This window comes from Candoia aspera, chromosome 1 (assembly GCF_035149785.1).
Source record: "Candoia aspera isolate rCanAsp1 chromosome 1, rCanAsp1.hap2, whole genome shotgun sequence".
Classification (NCBI taxonomy): domain Eukaryota; kingdom Metazoa; phylum Chordata; class Lepidosauria; order Squamata; family Boidae; genus Candoia; species Candoia aspera.
In genome coordinates, this window is record NC_086153.1 from 259,329,721 (window position 1) to 259,352,098 (window position 22,378).

A 22,378-nucleotide genomic window follows, 5' to 3' on the forward strand; every position below is an offset into this window, starting at 1 on the left:
GCAGAGAAATACTGGCGTTTTGCTGCTCTTACCGCCCCAAGGTAGGCCTTAATAGCAGCTCTAGCTTGTGTTCAGTCAGGTTTGGTCTTTGTCTTCCTCCAGCAGCACTCTAGGTATCTCCTAATTGTCTTCAGAACCCTCAGCTCCTCCATAAAGCATGGGGAGAGTCAGGTTCGATGGGATAAGAGAGGCCACACAGGTGTGATCTTGTCCAAGGCCCTAGCCACTTCCCTATTCCAGGCCGCCACCAGGGCCTCTGCTGGACCATGCAGCAGATCCTCAGGTATAACCCCCAGGTCCCTCTGAAACCCTACTGGGTCCATTAGTCGCCGGGGGTGGACCAATCGAATAGGTCCTGCCTCCCTGCAGCGGGGAGCGACATAAGAGAATCTCAGGCTCACCAGGGCCTGATCTGACCATGACAAAGGGGAGAGATGTACTTCTCCCCTCAGATCATGTTGCCATTGCTCCAAAAAGAAAACTAAGTCCTGGGTGAGGCCACTGTCCCAAGTTGGGTCTCAAATAATCTGAATCAGGTCCATGGCCACCATGGTGGTCATGAACTCCCGAGCTGCCTCCAAGGCCCACTCCAGGGATGGCAGGTTGAAATCCCCCAGAACCATAAGTCTGGGGAACTCCACCACCAACCCTGAGACGGCCTCCAGCAGCTCAGGCAGGGAGGTTGCTACACAGCAGGGAGGCTGGTACACTAGCAACACCCCCAGCTGTTCCCAAGAACCCAACTTGAAAAACAGGGTCTCACACCCAGTCACTTGTGGAGCAGGGCCCCTAAAGGCCATGAGAGATTCCCAGATGACAACAGCCACCCCTCCTCCCCTGCCCTGAGATCTCGGCTGGTGCCATACTCAAAACCCAGCCAGGCACATCTCTGAAAGACCTCCTTCTGGGCCCAGCCAGGTTTCAGTAATGCATGCCAGATCAGCCCCTTCGTCACAACCAAATCGCAAATGAGGGGGGCCTTGTTGTTAACAGACCTGGCATTACAAAGCAGCAGCTGCAGATAAGGGCCTCCATGGGTCTGTTGACCAGGGTCTGGGTTTGAGCACGGAGGGCTGGAACACGCTACCAGTAATAAACACTGGGGGCATCTTCCCCATTGATGGCCCACCCTTCAGCTCCCATCATAACAATCCTGACCCGTCACCACCTTGATTCTCTGTCCTGCCCTGCAATCCCCAGAGTCCTGCAGTCCATTAGCCCCCAATCCTGGACTCCAAAGACCCCTGGTTACAAATAGAGATTCCTCCATCCCAACACACATTCACTCACACCCTCATACACTCACTCAATCACAGTGTGTTGGCGGGCCCTTCGAGCACACTAGCTCATGCTCTCAGCATTGTCAGGGCCTCACCATCACCTACCCACTCATTCACTGTGCCCCCCCTGGCTTCTCTCACTGGTCAGGAGGGGGAACACCAACCACTACTCCTCGCCCCCTGTCTCTCACTCAGGAGGCGAGTATTTCCATACAATCCTTCTCAATCAATGACCCATACTCCCTCTCTTGCCTCTCACACATGGGAGGGAGTACCCCATTCAACTTGGAGGAATCTCCACAAGGCTAGTAAGGCTACTGATGACTAAAAGAATGATGGGTGATGGAAGATAAATCCTGAGATTATCTATATATAGGCTCACCAAGGCTCAGTGGAGAGGTACCATCAGATAGTATGCTAGAAGATGCCAACAGAGCCCTTGTGACAATCCCTACTGTCACTATAACTAAAACCAATGAACTAGTATATGCTACAGCCATTGTAATCCTGGAGATGCTTGGCAACATGATCAAGAAGAACAGGAGTACATACCCACCCACCCACCCCGGAAAATGAAGTTGGAGACTAAGATCAAGGCAACTCAAGAGAAGTTAGTCAGCTGGTGGAACTACAGAAGGTTGTGGAGATAAGACTTGGCTATTGAAAAAATACGAGGGCCTGACTCCATCTGAAGCTCTAGAGACCGCTAAACAAAGCCTCACAGCACTGGCTACCAGGCTAAGGAGATGCACTAGAGAAGCAGAGGCCAAGAAGATAAATGCCCTGTTCGCCAAAGAACCATCCAAGGTGTACTCCCAACTGCAGTGCAGCAACACAGTAACAGCAGAGCCACCAACAGCAGAAACTGAACAGTACTGGAAGAACATATGGGAGAAAGAGAAGACACATAACACCAGTGCAAAGTGGCTGCAGGACCCAAGAGCAGACCACAGAAATCTCCCAGAGCAGGAACCAGTCACCATCACAGTAGCAGACATCCAACAGCTGGTCAAAAACATGAAGAGCTGGACAGCACCTGGCCCAGACATGATCCACACCTACTGGCTAAAGAAACTAACAGCAGTGCATGAATGCCAAGCAACATAGATGAATCAGCTGCTAGCAGCAGGCTCCCACCCAGACTGGCTAAACACAAGGTAGGACAGGGCTGATCATGAAAGACCCCAACAAGGGAACAGCACCATCCAACTACCGGCTGTCATGTTCACTGTTTCAATGTGCACTGTACATCATAACGTTTCACATGCCATGGTGCTGACACGTGTTTCTGTTGGGAGGGAGCTGCTGGGAAACCTTGTGCCAAGCTCTGTATCTATGTTCATTTCATTGGAATGTGTTTGGGTTATGTGTTCTGCTCAAGGACTTTTCCCGCGGACCATCAGGAGCCGTTTGGAGCACCTGGGATTGTGAGCCTGAGAAGATTCTATGGGGGGAGGGATCTCGTTTGCACTGAGGGTTTTTAGTTTGCATTTGGCGCGCTTTTTCCATTCTCAGCTTTCTTTGTGATCCTGCATACTATTCTTTAATAAATCAGATATCTTTATGAACCTGTTCATGAGTCTGATGGTATTTTAGGATAGGCAATCATTACACCGGCCAACAACCTGCCTCCCCACAACATGGAAAGTCCTATCAGGCATCATAGCCGCCAAGCTTCAGGACCATATAAGCCAGTACATGAGGACAGCTCAGAAGGGCATTGGGAACAACACCAGGGGCTCCAAACACCAGTTACTCATAGATAGAACAGTTGCCTGAGACTCAAGGTCTAGACAGACCAATCTGAGCACAGCCTGGATTGACTACAGGAAAGCCTACGACTCAATGCCACACACATGGATCTGTGAATGCCAGCACTATACAAAGTCAACAGGACACTCAGGACCTTCCTCAAGAACTCAATGGGACTGTGGAAGACAACACTGGAAGTCAACTCAAGGCAGCTTGCACAAATGGCCATCAAGTGTGGCATATACCAAGGTGATGCACTGCTGCTGTTCTGCATGGGCTTGAACCCCTCAGCCAGATAATCACAAGGACTGGATACAGATGCAAATTCAAGAGTGGAACTACCATCAGCCACCTCCTCTACAGTACATGGATGACATCAAGCTGTATGCCAAGGGTGAATGAGACATTGACTCACTGATCCACCTCACATGGATCTACAATGAGGTCATTGGGAAGTCCTTCAGACTGGAGAAGCGTGGCCGGATGGTAGTAAAGAGAGGAAAAGTAGTTAAGACTGATGGGGGTGGAACTACTAGTGGGCTGCCTAGCAGACATACAGACCAGCTACAAGTACCTCAGTATCCCACAGTCCCATGGGAACCATGAGGAGGAGGCAAGGAAGTACCACCAAAGGATAAGAGAGGTCCTGAAGAGCCAGCTCAATGGGAAGAACAAGATCCATGCCATCAACATGTATGTCCTACCAGTCATCAGATACCCTGCCGGTATAGTGAGTTGGCCAAAGGAGGACATGGAGGCTGCCATAAGCTCTTCGCATTGTACGGAGGTTTACACCCCAAGTCCAGCACCCAGATTCTGTATACCAGGTGGAAAGAGGGAATGCAGGGTCTGATGAGCATCTAAGCCACTGTCCTGGATGAAACCCAGGAGCATCCAGGACTACATCAGTAAGATGGCCCCTAAAGTTGAGCTGCTGAGAGAATGCCTGACGCTGCAGCAGACATGGAAGGAAGATCAAGCAAAGGAAGATCAAGTAAAGGACAAGACCCTGCATGGGATGTACCATCGACAGATAGCTTAGGTGGCTGACCTTGAGAAATCCTACCAGTGGCTGGAAAGGTCTGAACTAAAAGACAGCACTGAGGTACTGATCATAGCAGCACAAGAACAGGCACAAACACCCGATCCACAGAAGCAGGGGTCTACCACACTAGACAGGACCCAAGGTGCAGAATGTGCAGAGAGGCCTCAGAGACAGTCCAACACATAGTGGCAGGGTGTAAGATGCAGGCAGGAATAGCATGCACTGAACAGTACAACCAAGTAGCTGGCATTGTGTACAGGGACATCTGCACAGTGTATGGGCTAGACCCTCCCAAGTCCAGATGGGAGATTCCACAGAAGGTTGTGGAGTATAACAGGGCTAAGATCCTGTGGGACTTCCAGATCCAGACAGACAGGCAGGTACTGGCCAATCAACCGGACATCGTGGTAGTAGACAAGGACGAGAAGACAGTGGTGGTGATAGATGTAGTGGTGCCAAGTGACAGCAACATCAGGAAGAAGAAGTATGAGAAGCTGGAGAAGTACCAGGGCCTGAAGGAGGAACTAGAGAGGATGTAGAAAGTGAAGGCCAAAGTTGTCCCAGTGGTGGTAAGAGCACTCGGGGCTGTGACTCCCAAGCTGGGAGAGTGGCTCCAACAGATCCCAGGAGCAACATCAGAGCTCTCTGTCCAGAAGAGTGCAGTGCTAGGAACAGCTGAGATACTGCGCAGAACCCTCAAACTCCAAGGCCTCTGGTAGAGGACCAGAGGTTGGGAAAGACACATACCACCCATAGGGGTGAGAATATATAATATTTATTTATTTATACACACACACACACACACATAGGCATGCAAAATCATGGTTATATTAACTAAAACCTCCCTCTCTGACAGCCACATTATCACCAAATACTCTGATTTTCACTTCTTATCTACTGAAACAAGAATAGGAAACTTTACATAGGTTGGTCACCTTCAGATACTATTTCACCATGACTGTAATTAACGTTCTGTATGGCACACATAATCAAGTTATCTACATTATTTTATTTTAAAAAATAGGGATTATAGAAAATTTTAATATACATTTATTTGACACATCTAAAAATTATTCCTCTACCAACCCAACACTTGAGAAGATATGAGAAGTTGAGAAAAAACAACTATAAAGAAATCTTAAAAAATAAGCCAAGAAAAATGGGTTATCCCAGCTATATGTTTAAAAACAGCAGGCTGAACATTTGCTGTAGTAAAATCAGAAAATTATATTCAAATTGGAAGAACAAGTCTTAACTGTCTCTCTAAAACATAATTATGGGAAGAAGGGTAGCCTGACTTTTGTAGGAGGGGTTCCATGATCATGGGGTGTTAAAAAAAAAAAAGATTCTGTACTGAGTAACCACCACTCTAATATTTGTAACTGGTACATGAAAGTATCATAACAATCACAAATATTGAGCATGTCAATACCCAATACTTTTGTTTGTTTGCTTGTTTTTTTTTAGATTAAGAACAAGATTAGTGTCATGTATATAAGAGAAGTCCAGGTTTTTAGTGTCCTGCTATTCATTTTCTGAAGTTCCTGTTGCTCATGAACGTCAACCTACATATTTTGGCTTTGTGAAATGGAGGGCATCCAGCACCAGGGATAACATCTGATTTCAATCATTCCAGATTTGTCTGAGATACGGAAGTTTAAAACCTGCTAACCTATCTTTTGAGAAAACCATTTTGGTGTAGTGGTTAAGGCACCAGGCTAGAAACCAGGAGACTGTGAGTTCTAGTCCCTCCTCAGGCACAAAACCAGCTGGGTGACCTTGGGCCAGTAACTCTCTCTCTCAGCCCTAGGAAGGAGGCCATGGCAAACTGCTTCCAAAATCTTGCCAAGACAACTGCAGTGACTTGTCCAGGCAGTCACCAGGAATCAAGACAGACTCAAAGGAACACACTTGAGAGGCAGTTTGGTGCAGTAGTTAAGGCATCAGGCTAGTAATCTGGAGATCATGAGGTCTAGTCCCACTTTAGGCATGAAGCCAGCTGGGTGACTTTGGGCCAGTCACTTTCTCTCAGCCCTAGGAAGCAGACAATGGCAAACCACTTCTGAAATCTTGCCAAAAAAACTGCAGGGACTTGTCCAGGCAATCTCCAGGAGTCAACACTGACTCAAAGGCACCCCTACCCCCAAAAAACCCTATCTTTAATCAGCCACCTTTTTTTCAAAGAAAATACTGTATATATTTTCATTTCTGTTTCCTTCTCTTTGCGCCACAAAATTGACCAAATAAAAATTATAAAATAATTCTGATGCTCCTGTTTAAAAAACAAAACTCTCTCTGTGTTGTGTAGCAACAATCAGAGGACCAAGGTTTGTTTTATTAATTGGGATGAATTCTTGACACAATTGGCTGCCCCTGGTGCAAACAATCTGGGATTGAGAAATGTATATCCTCTTTTACACAATTCCAGTTGGATCATATATTATTAGAACTGTTTATGCAGGGCTTACAATACTGGTAAAATAAGTCATTTTCAGGGGGTTTCATTGATTGTTCCATTACTTAATTCTCTATATTATTATGTGGGGGGTTTGTTTGTTTGTTTGTTTTGAGGGGTGATTTAGTATGTCCCATTTTGAAAGAATATTTATTTTGAAAGGGTGTCTGAACTTGCACAGAAGGCTTGTTGAAGATGGTATCACCTCGGAGAAGAATGTTTAGGGAAACTTAGTATGATGTTTAGAAAAATGTAATAATTTGTTTGTTTGTTTATTTGTCAAATTTATATAGCCACCCATCTCACAAACAATAATAATTAGCCGCCCATCCCAAATAACCTGATCAGTAGCATTGCCTGATCAGAAGTGCTGCCTGACCAATGACTATAGTAGATAGATTTTGTGGGAAGCTACATGGTTTGAAGAGATGCATCATGCACACTTTCTTCATGGACAGCTCCACGAAGTGGTTGGGGAAACTGTATCTGTTCATTGCCTGCCTGGATGCATCTGTTCCCACCTAAATTTGAACAGAGAGACTAAGGCAAATTGTCACTATACAGGCCCTGACTTGTAAAACCATATGAAGTAGAACAAAGCTTTTACCATTTATGTAATGCAGATTATAAATTGAATTTTTAATATTCTAATTTCTAAAGATTTTGAACCATGAGTGGAACCTGGAAATATCTTCTACTGCCACCTCAAGCTACCTTTTAACTTTTAATATATAATTAACTTGCACTTTGTAATACTCTGATTAAATTGCACTGTATTATCGGTACATAATATTGTTCTAAATAGTAAGGCCATGCAACTTCTTTTAAGACCACGTGATAGATATCCAATCATTTTTTCTAATGCTGTTTCCCAGATCTAAATCAGCTCCACCAAAGCTTCCATTCCACATACAGATCACGTAATATAGAGTGATGAAGCCACAAACATATTTTTCTGAGTATCTAATTCCTCATAGGATTCAAATCAGGAAAATAGTTAATCCCCAGCTCCTCCCCACACCCCACCACTGCTTTCACAAGTCTTCAAAGAAGCCGTGGATGATAGTATTTTTGTTTTGAGCAGACAATTCTCCTATATGAGATCTTTGGTCCTCAGACGAAAAAGAGAAACAATAAAAGCAGACGGAGGGGGCAAAGATGACAGAGTATAAATATAAGCAAATGTTTACTTTGCCTTCATTTCAGTTGGGGATTAGGATGGTGACAGTGTCAGTTCCCATTAAAGAAGTTAAGAAATATCAGAACTCACCCATCAGCACCTTTCATCTTTATCATGCATACCATGTCAACTGATGAGCTACACTGTAGCTGCCATAATTTGTTTCCTTTCTCCCTTATTCTTCCTTCCTTTGCTGCAAGCCCTGCTATTTTTATGCTGACAGAATCTTTCAAGCAAATCTGAGTTTGTTTTTTTAAAAAATATTCAAACCATTCTCCTCACAGATGGTTTCTACGTCCAGTTTGAGAGCATATTCGCCTTAATCGCCCTGCAAAAGCATGCAGAATTTGTGACAAAGGGCACAAGGGCACTAAACTGTTTATCTAACCATTTGTTTTTTCCACTGGGATAATCAAATGGCTTCTTACTCTTGAGGTTTTTTAACAGTTTTGTTTGCAACATTATCTTTTTTTTATTTAATCGTGGAACTATTACTAGCACCTTGGGACACAAATCAGCTACAGTTAGGTCAAGCATATGTTAAAAACCTCCTGCTGAAATGTATACGTTAACTCCATAATCCTCTGTCCACTTATGTGAAAGTAAACCGTATAAGTGCTTAAAATCAGCCTATATATTTCCCTAAATTAAATGCATGCACTGTTGCTGGATGGAGTTAAATAAAATTACCACTTGCATATCCGTATAGATTTTGTTTTGAGCTCATCTACCTCACTTTGGGGCATGAAATGAATGACTAGAGCCAAAGTTGGCAGGACTATTCCGATGGTATAATGCCTGTGGTAAGAAATTCAAGAAATGGACTGAGGAGTAGCAGAAGATGAAAAAGCAACAGGGACATCAGAAGCCAAAGAAAGGATTGGGCTACAACATTGCCCCAAAGCTTATTTTGGGGTAGAGGAATTGAATCAACACACTAAAGAACAAATTTCACCAGAGGACAATAAGGGTGATAGCTGGGGTATCTTAGGAGTGGGTGGAGTGTCTGGTATCAACCTTCTGCCTCCAGAGTAATTATTATGCTATTTCCGATAGAGAAATCAAGCAAAGTTTATAGCCCACTTCTACTCTGAAGAAAAAAAACTGCCAGGGTGAGCTTGCCTACATCTAGCAACTAGCTGATTTCTAGAAAGAATCTGACACAGAAATCTAATAGAGACTTTTTCAGGGATAAATATATATTGGAGCTACAGGTGTGGTCTTCAACTGAAATCATCCTTCTTGATATTACTAATATGTGGTTGCTAAGAATCCACAATTACTTGATGGCACATAATCAATCAGTCATCAATCAGTTTGTTGGTTGGGTCTTTCTATTATTATTGGTGGTTTATTTTACTACTTAAAGTGTTATAGGGGGGCTCCCTTATTAAGCCAATAGTAGGTGAAGTAGCAAACAAAATAATAAGACTAAGTAGCCATATTTATTTATTTTATATTTTCAGTAGATAGTTGACCTTTGCCCTCTAAATTTTTCCTGAACAGAAAAGTTTCCGGCTGCCTTAACAAATTTCTCTATGGACTGCCAGTGTGAGTAATGAATGCCAAGTTGTTCTAAAATAAACACTTTCTGTTAATAAACATATCTGAGTGTGTACAAAGGACTGAATTGATACATATAATCAAAACCTGAGTGGGGAAACCAGAAGGAGTGATTCTCCCAGCTATTTCTCATGGATATTCAGCATGACACCATTATAGATCTGGGTCAGGGCAGAGTTTGGTTATAATATATACAGATTTTATCTACCTTCTGTATGTATGAATGCCAATTTTGAATTATCTTGTGCCAGATTATGTTTTTCTTCCAGTATATGCTGGTTATTATGGTTTTTGATTTGGTGTTGATCGGCTTAGGAGATGCTAATATACAACTCAAATGTATTGTTCCACCATTTTATAGTGTGGCTTAAGGCTTTATGCCAAGCTGTTACGTCAACAGCTCAATAGACAGCAGGATACAGCCTGGAAATGGGTTAATTGAGAAGAAGTAGATGATCTTAAGGTTGGTCATTAACGCTGTATGGTTTGATGCAACCTTCTCCTATGTGGTGTCCTCCTCATGTGTTAGGACTACACATCCTATTTACAATAGCAACAATATCTCTGAAATGCAGACTACTAGCATATAAGTACACTGTAAAACAAACTGCACCAAAGAATAAAATAATCATTATCTGTCTGCCACTTTTCATATTCACCGGCTTTTGGCAACTTACTCTACTACCAAAGAAAAATATGGTCACATTTTAAAAAACCACATGGATCTTGTTTAAAAGGCAGTTGCCTTTGCTTAAAAGCCATGTGCACCTAGCCTAAAAGATAACAGGGGGATCCATGATACCATAGTGCTTAAAAATACAATTTATAGAACAATGAAACGAGTTAATAAACTATGCTAAACGGCAATAAGCACAAGCAGTAAACTGAAAGGGCCTCAGAATATCTTTCCCCAGTAGCAAATTATGCACAAATCAATTCTCATAATGGCCGTGCATGCCGCAGTTGCCAGATGATAAATCAGAGAGGGAATTTCTAGCCCTACCCAGATCTCATGCTGCCTGAACCTAGGCAACTGTCAAAAAATATTAATAGCCTCCACTCCTTTTATTAAGTTGTTAGTGCAATAGACCCACCTCGGCAGATGGTCCCATTCCCCACATATCCAGGTTTGCAGGTGCAGCGATGTCCCCTGATTGTGTTAGTACAGATTGCGTTCTCATCACAGTTGTGCTGTCCACTGTCACATTCATCACGCTCTACAAGAAAACAATGCAAGAAAATGTGAGGGAGAGGAAAGTGAGAATAAATTTTCAGCTTGCTGATCTGACATTTCAAAAGCCATTTGTAACTAATGACTGGATTGCTGTGACAGCTGAACGCCACAAAAGAGACATTCAGTGGAGAAATCTGACATCAACTCTTTTCCATTTCAGGTTATGATTTATACCTGGTCATCTCATGTATTTTATATATGGAGAAAGACACTACCGGATAAAAGTATTAGCAAAGTAGAACTGAGTAAAACAAAATGTTGAATACTGAATTATCTCCAAAGCATCAAGCATCATTTTTAACCTGATGCTACATGCTACTCACTAGATCAACTCAGAATAGTTGTCTAGGACACATCTTTGTACACTGCTCTTGGTACCTGATTAGAGTTGATGTTAGGGTTAATTAGAGCTCTTGGATCTCTTTCACCTACCTTTGGGGCATAGAGCTTGGTAGAGTGGCCTGAGTTTTAAGTAGCTTTAATATTTTATTTGATTCAATAAATTAGCAAGAAAAATCATGTTTCCTGAAATTTGGATAGAAGCAAATATGCCAGCAGAGTTGAGAGACAAGTCAGGGAAGAGAAACATCTTCTCACTCCATCTGAAGATAAACTTTCTTAAGCTGTCCTCAAAGCTGGCTAAGATATATCCACCTTTTCTAATGACTTCAGCCATGATGTTCCAATGGAGATACCAGCTTCCACGTAACTTTAAAGACATACTGTATCTAGCAGCTTCATTTATTTTGCACCCTAATAAAAAAAGCAACTGGGGCATTTAAACGGGAACCATAGAAGGGAAGTTAGGGGAATTTTATCTATTTGCTTTCCTTACTGTGATTCCAGCCCCCAGTGAATCTCCTTTGCCAACAAGCTGTATTGTCAAAAATGAATTCATTCATCTCATGACCCATTTTTGGAAATGTAAATATTGGTGCTGGAGGTCTAACAGGCGGCAAGGAAAACATGAAAAAAGCCACCGCTCCACAAATCATACCTTCTTTTCAGGACTCAAAAAAGGTGTAAGTATTATCTATGTCTTTAATAATATGTAATTTTAGTTTAAACCTAAAGCCTAAATCATTAGAGGGTTCATTCCTAATAAAGCAACATTTGCCATTTTTATTTACAACTGGAATAAAACATCCACTTTTTTAATTTATACAGTAGTGTATATACCACCCTTTTCCCTAGATTCAGGATGGTTTTCAAGAAGCAATACTTCATTCCAAATATACATAATTTAATATTAAAAAATGAGGCAATAATCTGCTAACTAGCTAACTACTTACAGCAGTGCTAATATTATTAGCACCTCAGTGGTCTGAAGAACAGCCAGGTTTTAAGCATTTCCTAAAGGCCAGGAGGTTAGGAATATTCTTTAGCTTGGAAGACAAGGTTTTCCAAAGCATGGGGACAGCACTTGAAAAGGTGCATTTCCCACCTCATGAGGGATGGGGACCCTTAGTAAACCTCTATGCCAGAATGCATAGGGTGAGTCAAATCTTAATGGGAGAGATGGTCCTGCAAGTACCAAGAGCCAAGCCATGTAGGGTTTTAAAGGCAATAATCAGGACTTTGAATTGGATCCAGAATCAAATTAGTAACCAGTGCAGCGATCATAGCATAGCTTTTACATGGCTAAATCTGCTACTGCCGGTTAGCAGTCTGTCCACTGTGCTTTGAACCAACTAAAGCTTCCAAGCTGTCTTCAAAGACAACCTTGTGAACAGTGTGTCACAGCAGTCTAGACATTCGGTGATCAGGGCATGAGTCATGGTCATCAGGGCCTCCTGGCCCAAAACAAGTTCTTGGTCTTCATATTCCCTCTGCTGTTCACACTTCTCATTACTTAGCAGCACTTTAAAAAGTAAATGTGGTCAGCAAGCAAATCTTACTGATCAAGAATTAACAATGTAGCATTCCTATAATTAAGCCTATTGCCTTTCAAAATGCATCTGCAGAAGAACTGTTACCTCAAAGCTAGAGGTAGTTATTGTTGACTTGCTGTTGAGGCCAGTTACAGATTCCTCTAGTACTTCACATTGCTTTGACTTTGATTCACATTATGAATATCCATTTATTATGTGAATACTGTCAGCTTGGTGAGGATTCAGCAGATAGTAGTGGAGGTTTTAGAATATAGATTATACAAGGGCAAGAATAAATGGCTTCATCTTTCCAACTCAGGGAAAGAAGATTAAGTGGAGCTAGTAGAACAGGTTTAAAACTGTATATATCAAATGCCTATCATGAAGAAGATAGAATTTTTCTTCTTTGTCACTGCAAGAGCAACATGACACACCCAAATTGAGAAGTATCAGCAAGAGGGAAGCAGACTGGATATTTGGAAGCAAGCCTCAGAATTGTACCCCATGGACCCAGGATCAAGCAGCTATGGGAACTGATGGGATCTTTATTACCAAAGATTATTAGAGAGAGGCTTCGGGTATCTCTGCCTTTAGGTATGATATTGCAGCCTTGCAGCAAAATGCCACAACAGACCTCTAAAGGGAAGAGGGAGGTGTCTCATCCAATTGTGTATTATGTCTCAATTGCCATAGGAAATTTGGAAGGGTATATTGTGAGATGGCAACTGAAATTATTTTCAGACCTGTAGTGCCAAAAGCCTTATATAAAAAAGCATGCAATTTGCCATCCTCTTGAGGGCACTTGTGGGCACTTAAGCAGCAAATTTCATTTACTTTCCAATCAGCTCTTTTATATGTGTATCAATGCCCAGTTTAATACAGCAGTTATACATCTGGGGCATTCTACAGTCACGGTCTAGCTGAATTACTTTTCATCAGAGGAAGAAAAGGCAAATGCCCAGCAATCTCCAGCTAGCCTAAAACAAACAGCAGGAAAGCAGACAATCTAGTCCAGGCTTTCACCACCCAGTGCAGCAAATCATTATGATATTCATCTATGACATGATTTTCTCCCTCATTCTCTAAAAATACCCCCAATTTGGCTCACTGTTTGCTCAATATTAAGGCCGAGCCAGGGAATCAAAAGTGCTGACCGCAGGGAATAGTTCCTCTTTTCAGTCAAGCTGCGACACTTATGCAGAAATGTCTAGTTGAGGAAAGGAGCCCATTGGAAGAAAAGAGGGGTGCCTTCAATGGTACAGCAATTCTAGTAGCAACAGGGAATAAAAATATTAAAAGGGATCCAAGGATGACCTTTCCAAATTAAGATTCTGCAGATTGCCTCACCGATTGCTGGGTTTTGGTAAAAGTACTTATTGGTCTAGCAGTTAAGGCAATGGGCTAGAAACCAGGCGACTGAGAGTTCTAGTCCCACCTTAGGCACGAAAGCCGGCTGGGTGACCTTGGGCCAGTCACTCTCTCTCAGCCCAACTCACCTCACAGGGTTGTTGTTGCGGGGAGAATAGGAGGAGGGAGGAGTATTAGATATGTTCCCCACCTTGAGTTACTTATAAAAATAATAAAGGTGGGATAGAAAATAAATAAATAAATAAATAAATAAAAGCTAATATTGTCAGAAGCATGAACTTGTCTTGGGTTATTCATTTTGTTAATCAGAGCAGCAGGCAATATGCTTTTAAATTACTCATCAGCTCTTCCTTCAAACCTCTTTTGTTAACAAAAAAAAAAAAGTCAGCTTTTTTGTTCAAGCCAGGAGGAAAGCCAATAACCAAAGCTAGTCACCTGGCTCAGTCTTTTCCCCTTCTCCCATCTCTTTCAGGCTGTCTTTTGGTAGACTTGACCACCTATCTTTCCCACCATTTTTCTAAGGTAGGCCTAGTAATATGTTTGCTTCAGGCAGAAATCTCATATAAAATGAGATAGGAAAGCCCACTTCTTCCTTTCTCCCTCCCCCACTCTCTCTCTCCTGGGCTATGTTCTCTTCTTTCCCACTTTTCATCTCCATCCATAGCTGAAGTCACCCAGAAGAAATGCAGAAAGGGACACCCTTTCCAGCTAGTCTTTTTGCTAATCCCAGAGGAAAAATCTCTTTGAATCACCTGAAGCCACACCCCGAAACTGGAGAGTGTGGTCCTCAAGCAAAGATCTTCCACTGACTTAGACCTGAAATGCAGCTGTAGGATGTTACTGAGTCTTACAGGTGCTGAACCAAACCCCCCAGTATCTTGTTTTTTTAGACTTTGGAAGCACAATCTTCTTGTGTCCCATTAGTAGCTTGGCTGACTCCAGAAGACCCATGGTTTTAGTAAGCCAATAGTAAACTGAGCAAACTCAGCCAATGAGCAGTGGCAAAGTTGTTATTTAGGGACCCTTTCCCTATCTTTCTTCCCCTCCAACTGTTGGAAGGTCCATCTAACACTGACCTTTTGAGGACCAGAACTCTGAGCACAAGCTGCAAAGGATATGCTTCCCCTCTTCTCTTCAATTATTTCTATTTTATTCTCTATTCCCAACCAGTTAAAATGTTACCTGTGCAAAAAGGGCTCTCCCTGTGTGTGTGAATCCTACAGCTAATACATTTCTTTCTCTCTTTGGTTTAGCAGGAAACTTCCAAAGTTCTAGCATTTTTTGTTGTGTTTCTATTTCTATCTTTTCCTATAGCTGAACACTATATAAAGTAAATCCTTAAACTTCCTCCATTTCTCCAGTTGCCATTTTCTAAATGCTTGCCTTTCTCTCCCTAGATTGAACAAAGTGCTAAATCCTCATGGATTATTGCTTCTCATTTAGTTACTTCATATGAACTTTATGGTGCCATATTCCCCATATTGTCAACTGCTTATTATTTGATTGTATTTATATCATTAGCCTCAAATACTAGCTAATAAATTGTTCAATTGTTTATAAATTATAGCTTCATTTTTGGACTTCTGGTACATACCTGTTTAATAACCTATAGCACAAATAAAACTGGAGTTGTGAGAGGCACCAGTTTGTAGCACAACACACAAATGCCACCAATACAAACTTGCATCCCAACATCTGACTCAAGTATGTAAGTCACAGTATTTGCATGATGTCATCACTCATAATTCATAATTTCCCCCCTTCCTACAGATGCCCTTGTGACTATTCTGAAACAGAAGATCCAGAACCTCAGCTAGAAGAAGAGACCAAAGTTCCACCATGCCTCTTGTTCGTTTTTTCTCAATATTGCAGATTGTATCTCAGGAACATGTCTTTTCAAATGGAAAGGATTAGTGGAGAGCAAAAGCTTGCTTTCAAGCATTGTCTACTGATTCATGCTGAAACACCAAAAGCTGGAATACTGTATGCTGTAAAGAGCACTGGCATTATAAACCTTCATTTTTGGACAGACAGCACTGGGAACAATAGCTTCTAACTTGCTCCAGATACCTTGAAAAACTATTGATATGTAGGTATCTGCCACTGAGCATACTATTAGTTCTTGACAGAGCTACAAAACACCTATCATTCTAATCCAGTCCCCCCTGCACTACTAACTTCAAGGCTCAATCACTGTACTTCGTTTTATGAAGGGCTGCCTTTACAGGTGTCCTAGAAACTGCAGGGAGAGCAGAATGTCATGGCTAAGCGGTTAAAGGGAACAGTCTGCCCCAAAGCTTTTATACCTGGTTTAATATGTTGCTACCAAGCCAGGTTCAAGCTGATTGTTTTGACATGTAGGATCTGAATACTAGACAGATCACTTTTTCTCTTTGTGTACTAGCCCAACCATTAGTATCCAGCAGGGATAACATCATGGTAATGCCACATTTGCCAGAATCTAAGTGTCTAAGATTACAGCCCTTTCTCATGCATTCCCTTTCTCCCTTTTCTCTTTAAACACCCAAAAGACTTAGATCCAACATGAATGCCACTAAACAGAATAATAATAGAACATGTAATACAGAGCAGAAGCAGATGGATGACTGTGATCCTGAATAATATTAAGTTGCAATAAGACTTATATTCATTTTTTAAAGTATCACATTTTATATTTGGAAGTTGATGTCTACAAAAATTACATGGGTATGACATATTTATGACAAATATTCTAAAATACTTATTAACTGTTATTATATATACATGGACAGAAAGGTAATTGTGGAATCACAGCCTACATATATTTTCTCATGAGTAAATCTTTTTTAAGGTAATCTATTTCAATGTTTATTTTTTAATCTGTTCAAAATGTGTCTGATTCTCAGAGACTGCCTGGGCAAGTTCCCTCAGTTTTCTTGGCAGGTTTTTCAGAAGTGGTTTGCCATTGCCTACTTCCTAGGGCTGAGAGAGAGGGACTGGCCCAAGGTCACCCAGATGGCTTTGTGCTTAAGGCAGGACTAAAACTCACTGTCTCCTGCTTTCTAGCCTGATGCCTTAACTACTACACCAAACTGGCTCTCAATGTTTTAAGGTAATCTAAATTATTTTAAGGTAATCTATTTCATTTTGTTATTATAATATTCCTGATCTTTATTTAAAAAATTATTATAAATTTAGGAAAGAATTTCGTGTGATGTGTACAATAGGACAGAAATACCACTGACTGTAAGTGCAGATTTTTTGTGCTTTAATACAGACCCACAGACAGCCTATATATCTGTGTTTTCATATGAAGTTTCCTTCTGGAGTGTGTCAGTAGAGGCTGACAGTCAAGCCACTTAAAAATAACGATGGCAACATTTTTTGGACTCTTAGTTTAGAATGAACACTTTCCCCAGGAAACTTCTTTTAGAATATTCTGCATCACATAATTCAATTAGCAATTTGTCTTTGATTTCAAAACATTCATGAAGCCATCTTCTCATAACCATTTGTTCTTCTAGAATGGCCTTTACCTCAGTTTGATCAATATGAATATGAATTCTTGGGCAGTCCTTAAAAAGAAAGTATGATTAACACATCAAGAAAATAATCATTGTGCCACCATGAGTAATGTCTGCATGGGGTGTTGATTTCTGCATAAAATACTTGGAATTTGCACTTGTAAGATCCAACAATTCTTTAGACTTTGAGAAGTTACTTTCTATCCATGCATTGTGATTAGTGTTAGCTTTACACTATCATGGATGAACATTCAATAATGCACAAACTAAATGAAACTGGAATATGTCTGCTGACTCTGACTCATTTACAGGGTTCTGTATGCATATAATCAGCTGTGAGTATAGTAGGCACTTTAGTTCAAAGTCAAAATCACCCTGAAGAGTTGATATGTACATAGAAGCCACAGAAGCAGACATGAGAATAAAATCACTTGTTTGCTTTTTTTAAAAAAACACATTTATATAAACAGGATTTTTCCATCCCAGGAGTGCCTAGATTACCCTGGAAGAAACTATATACCAGGATAGCACAAAGGTAGTCATTTAACATGAGGCAAATTCCATGTTTCTGTAAAGTCAGTGGAGATTGTCCATTGTTCTTTTCTTTCATGCATATTTTGTATGGTGCAAGTACTTGGCTGCAGAGTTTTATTTCAGGAAGTCTATTATAAAGCTCATTACATCTACTGTCCATTTGTGAGCAATTACACTTGTCAGTAACTATTCATGCATAATATGGCATTAGAGTTTTATGAGACATTTCTGCAACTGAAGTATGAGTTGATACTTCATGGGATTGTAGCAGTGAAAGCGTTTAACATCCTGCACAGCAACTGGATAAGAATCTTTTTTTAACATAATCTCTTTGCTTCCAATCAATTGCATAACCATCTCTCTCATACACATGTAATAACGATCAAGTAATAAAGAGCCAGTTTGGTTCCGGGAGACCATGAGTTCTAATCCCCCTTTTGGCAAGAAGCCAGCTGGCTGACCTTGAGGTAGTCATTCTCTCTCAGCCCTAGGAAGAAGGAGGCCATGGCAAAGCAGAATCATGTATTCTACACTGACAATAGTATTTCTCTCTCTTCAGAATTGTTAAAAGTGAATGCCAATGGGAGGACATGTGAAATAATTCTGCATAATCTAGTGATGCTCTTATCTCAGAGGAATTCAACCTGATCTACAATTAGTCATGTATTCTTTCAAAAGATCACCCTAAACTCAGGCACAATGACAAAGGAATCAAAACTTCACCAAACTCTCAGGGAATTCTAAAGAAACCCCTAACTAATTTGGCATAATCCATAATATTAGTTACGTACAGGGACAGGACTTCAGCAAAGGATCGTTACCTTGTTATAGTGCTGGAGCTTGAGCAACTCAGTGATGCCATGAGCTAAACCGTGAAGGGCCACCCAAGACGGGAAGGTCATGACAGAGAGGTCGGACTAAATGCGATCCCTGGGGAAGGTAATGGCAACCCACCCCAGTATTCTTGCCGTGAAAACTCAATGGATCAGTACAACCAGAGATATGTCGGTATACCATCGGAAGATGAGACCCCCAGGTCGGAAGATGGTCAAAATGCTACTGGGGAGGAACAGAGGATGAGCTCAACTAGCCCCAGACGTGATGACGCAGCTAGCTCAAAGCCGAAAGGACGGCTAGTGGCCGACGGTGCTGGTGGTGAACGGCGAATCCGATGTTCTAAGGATCAACACACCATTGGAACCTGAAATGTAAGATCTATGAGCCAGGGCAAATTGGATGTGGTTATTGGTGAGATGTCAAGATTAAAGATAGACATTTTGGGTGTCAGTGAACTGAAATGGACTGGAATGGGCCACTTCACATCAAATGACCACCAGATCTACTACTGTGGACAAGAGGACCACAGAAGAAATGGAGTAGCCTTCATAATTAATAGTAAAGTGGCTAAAGCAGTGCTTGGATACAATCCAAAAAACGACAGAATGGTCTCAATTCGAATTCAGGGCAAGCAATCTAACATCACAGTGATCCAAATGTACGTCCCAACCACAGATGCTGAAGAAGCTGAAGTAGAGCAGTTCTGTGAGGATCTGCAGCACCTGCTGGACAACACGCCTAAAAGAGATGTTATTTTCATCACGGGAGACTGGAATGCTAAGGTGGGCAGTCAGATGACACCTGGAATTACAGGTAAGCATGGCCTGGGAGAACAAAACGAAGCAGGACATAGGCTGATAGAATTTTACCAAGACAACTCACTCTGCATAACAAACACTCTCTTCCAACAACCTAAGAGACGGCTTTATAGATGGACTTCACCAGATGGACAACACCGAAATCAGATTGACTACATCCTTTGCAGCCAAAGTTGGTGGACATCTATACAGTCAGTAAAAACAAGACCTGGAGCTGACTGTAGTTCAGATCACGAACTTCTTATTGCACAATTTAGGATCAGACTAAAGAGATTAGGGAAGACCCACAGATCAGTTAGATATGAGCTCACTAATATTCCTAAGGAATATGCAGTGGAGGTGAAGAATAGATTTAATCGACTGGACTTAGTAGATAGGGTCCCGGAAGAATGATGGACAGAAGTTCGCAACATTGTTCAGGAGGCAGCAACAAAATACATCCCAAAGAAAGAGAAAACCAAGAAGGCAAAATGGCTGTCTGCTGAGACACTAGAAGTAGCCCAAGAAAGAAGGAAAGCAAAAGGCAACAGTGATAGGAGGAGATATGCCCAATTAAATGCAAAATTCCAGAGGTTAGCCAGAAGAGATAAGGAATTATTTTTAAACAAGCAATGTGTGGAAGTGGAAGAAGACAATAGAATAGGAAGGACGAGAGACCTCTTCCAGAAAATTAGAAACATTGGAGGTAAATTCCAGGGAAAAATGGGTATGATCAAAAACAAAGATGGCAAGGACCTAACAGAAGAAGAAGAGATCAAGAAAAGGTGGCAAGAATATACAGAAGACCTGTATAGGAAGGATAACAATATCGGGGATAGCTTTGACAGTGTAGTCAGTGAGCTAGAGCCAGACATCCTGAAGAGTGAGGTTGAATGGGCCTTAAGAAGCATTGCTAATAACAAGGCAGCAGGAGATGATGGCACCCCAGCTGAACTGTTCAAAATCTTGCAAGATGATGCTGTCAAGGTAATGCATGCTATATGCCAGCAAATTTGGAAAACACAAGAATGGCCATCAGATTGGAAAAAATCAACTTATATCCCCATACCAAAAAAGGGAAACACTAAAGAATGTTCAAACTATCGAACAGTGGCACTCATTTCACATGCCAGTAAGGTAATGCTCAAGATCCTGCAAGGTAGACTTCAGCAATTCATGGAGCGAGAATTGCCAGATGCACAAGCTGGGTTTAGAAAAGGCAGAGGAACTAGGGACCAAATTGCCAATATCCGATGGATAATGGAAAAAGCCAAGGAGTTTCAGAAAAGCACCTATTTCTGTTTTACTGACTATTCTAAAGCCTTTGACTGTGTGTACCATAACAAATTGTGGCAAGTTCTTAGTGGTATGGGGATACCAAGTCATCTTGTATGCCTCCTGAAGAATCTGTATAACGACCAAGTAGCAACAGTAAGAACAGATCACGGAACAACGGACTGGTTTAAGATTGGGAAAGGAGTACGGCAGGGCTGTATACTCTCACCCTACCTACTCAACTTGTATGCAGAACACATCATGCGACATGCTGGGCTTGAGGAATCCAAGGCTTGGGTTAAAATCGCTGGAAGAAACATTAACAATCTCAGATATGCAGATGATACCGCTTTGATGGCTGAAAACGAAGAGGAACTGAGGAGCCCTATGATGAAGGTGAAAGAAGAAAGTGCAAAAGCTGCTTGCAGCTAAACCTCAAAAAAGCCAAGATTATGGCAACCAGCTTGATTGATAACTGGCAAATAGAGGGAGAAAATGTAGAAGCAGTGAAAGACTTTGTATTTCTAGGTGTGAAGATTACTGCAGATGCTGACTGCAGTCAGGAAATCAGAAGACGCTTAATCCTTGGGAGAAGAGCAATGACAAATGTTGATAAAATAGTTAAGAGCAGAGACATCACACTGACAACAAAGGCCCGTATAGTTAAAGCAATGGTGTTCCCCGTAGTAACATATGGTTGCGAGAGCTGGACCATAAGGAAGGCTGAGCGAAGGAAGATAGATGCTTTTGAACTGTGGTGTTGGAGGAAAATTCTGAGCATGCCTTGGACTGCAAGAAGATCAAACCAGTCCATATGCCAGGAAATAAAGCTAGACTGCTCACTTGAGGGGATGATATTAAAGGCAAAACTGAAATACTTTGGCCACATAATGAGAAGACAGGACACCCTGGAGAAGATGCTGATGCTAGGGAGAGTGGAAGGCAAAAGGAAGAGGGGCCGACCAAGGGCAAGATGGATGGATGATATTCTAGAGGTGATGGATTTGTCCCTGGGGGAGCTGGGGGTGTTGACGACCGACAGGAAGCTCTGGAGTGGGCTGGTCCATGAAGTCATGAAGAATCGGAAGCGACTACATGAATAAACAACAAAACAGGGACAGGAACAATGTACAGCATAGAAATGATTGCAACTGAGCCAATCAGAATTAATAGGAATGAACTATTTATGATTAACTATATTGCTGAGTATATATAAAAAACCTGACTCTTATTTTGAATTCAACTTTGCAGTCTCCAGAGGTGCATACATCCTGCTCAGTACAAATTGAATCCCTACTGAAGAGATTGCTGGGTAGAGCTGCAGACTCTCTTGAGTTTTGTACCATCATTTTAACAGCTAGTTTCCTATCATAGAGAGGAGATCTATGAGTCAGCTGTCTTATACACCAAAAGAGATCACTGATGTTCTCAGAGAGGATAGAAATCCCTGTTTGTAAGTGCATGTATAGCCCCAATCCAGCAGGTGCTGTGTGACTGTAACACCTATAATTGATTGTGAGCTCTTTTTTCCCCTTATCCCTTTGCATATAGAGTAGCTAATCCAGGAAGGAAATTAGGCAGGAAAACAGATGATGTAACTCTTGCCACATTACAGTATATACTATAATTCATATACCTATAACATTAATATGCATTGGAGAATGATCTCATGAATTTCTGCATG

The 22,378-nt window shown here is 41.6% G+C and overlaps 1 protein-coding gene across 2 annotated transcripts in view; it reads right to left on the reverse strand.

The window, feature by feature from the left end:
- NELL1 (neural EGFL like 1) overlaps window positions 1–22,378 on the reverse strand; it is a 545,320-nt gene that overhangs the window by 167,578 nt on the left and 355,364 nt on the right. For both annotated transcript variants that reach the window (XM_063289567.1, XM_063289568.1), the window contains exon 14: window positions 10,370–10,492. In XM_063289567.1, the coding sequence (XP_063145637.1) occupies window positions 10,370–10,492 (123 nt within the window). The remainder of the gene's footprint in view (window positions 1–10,369; window positions 10,493–22,378) is intronic.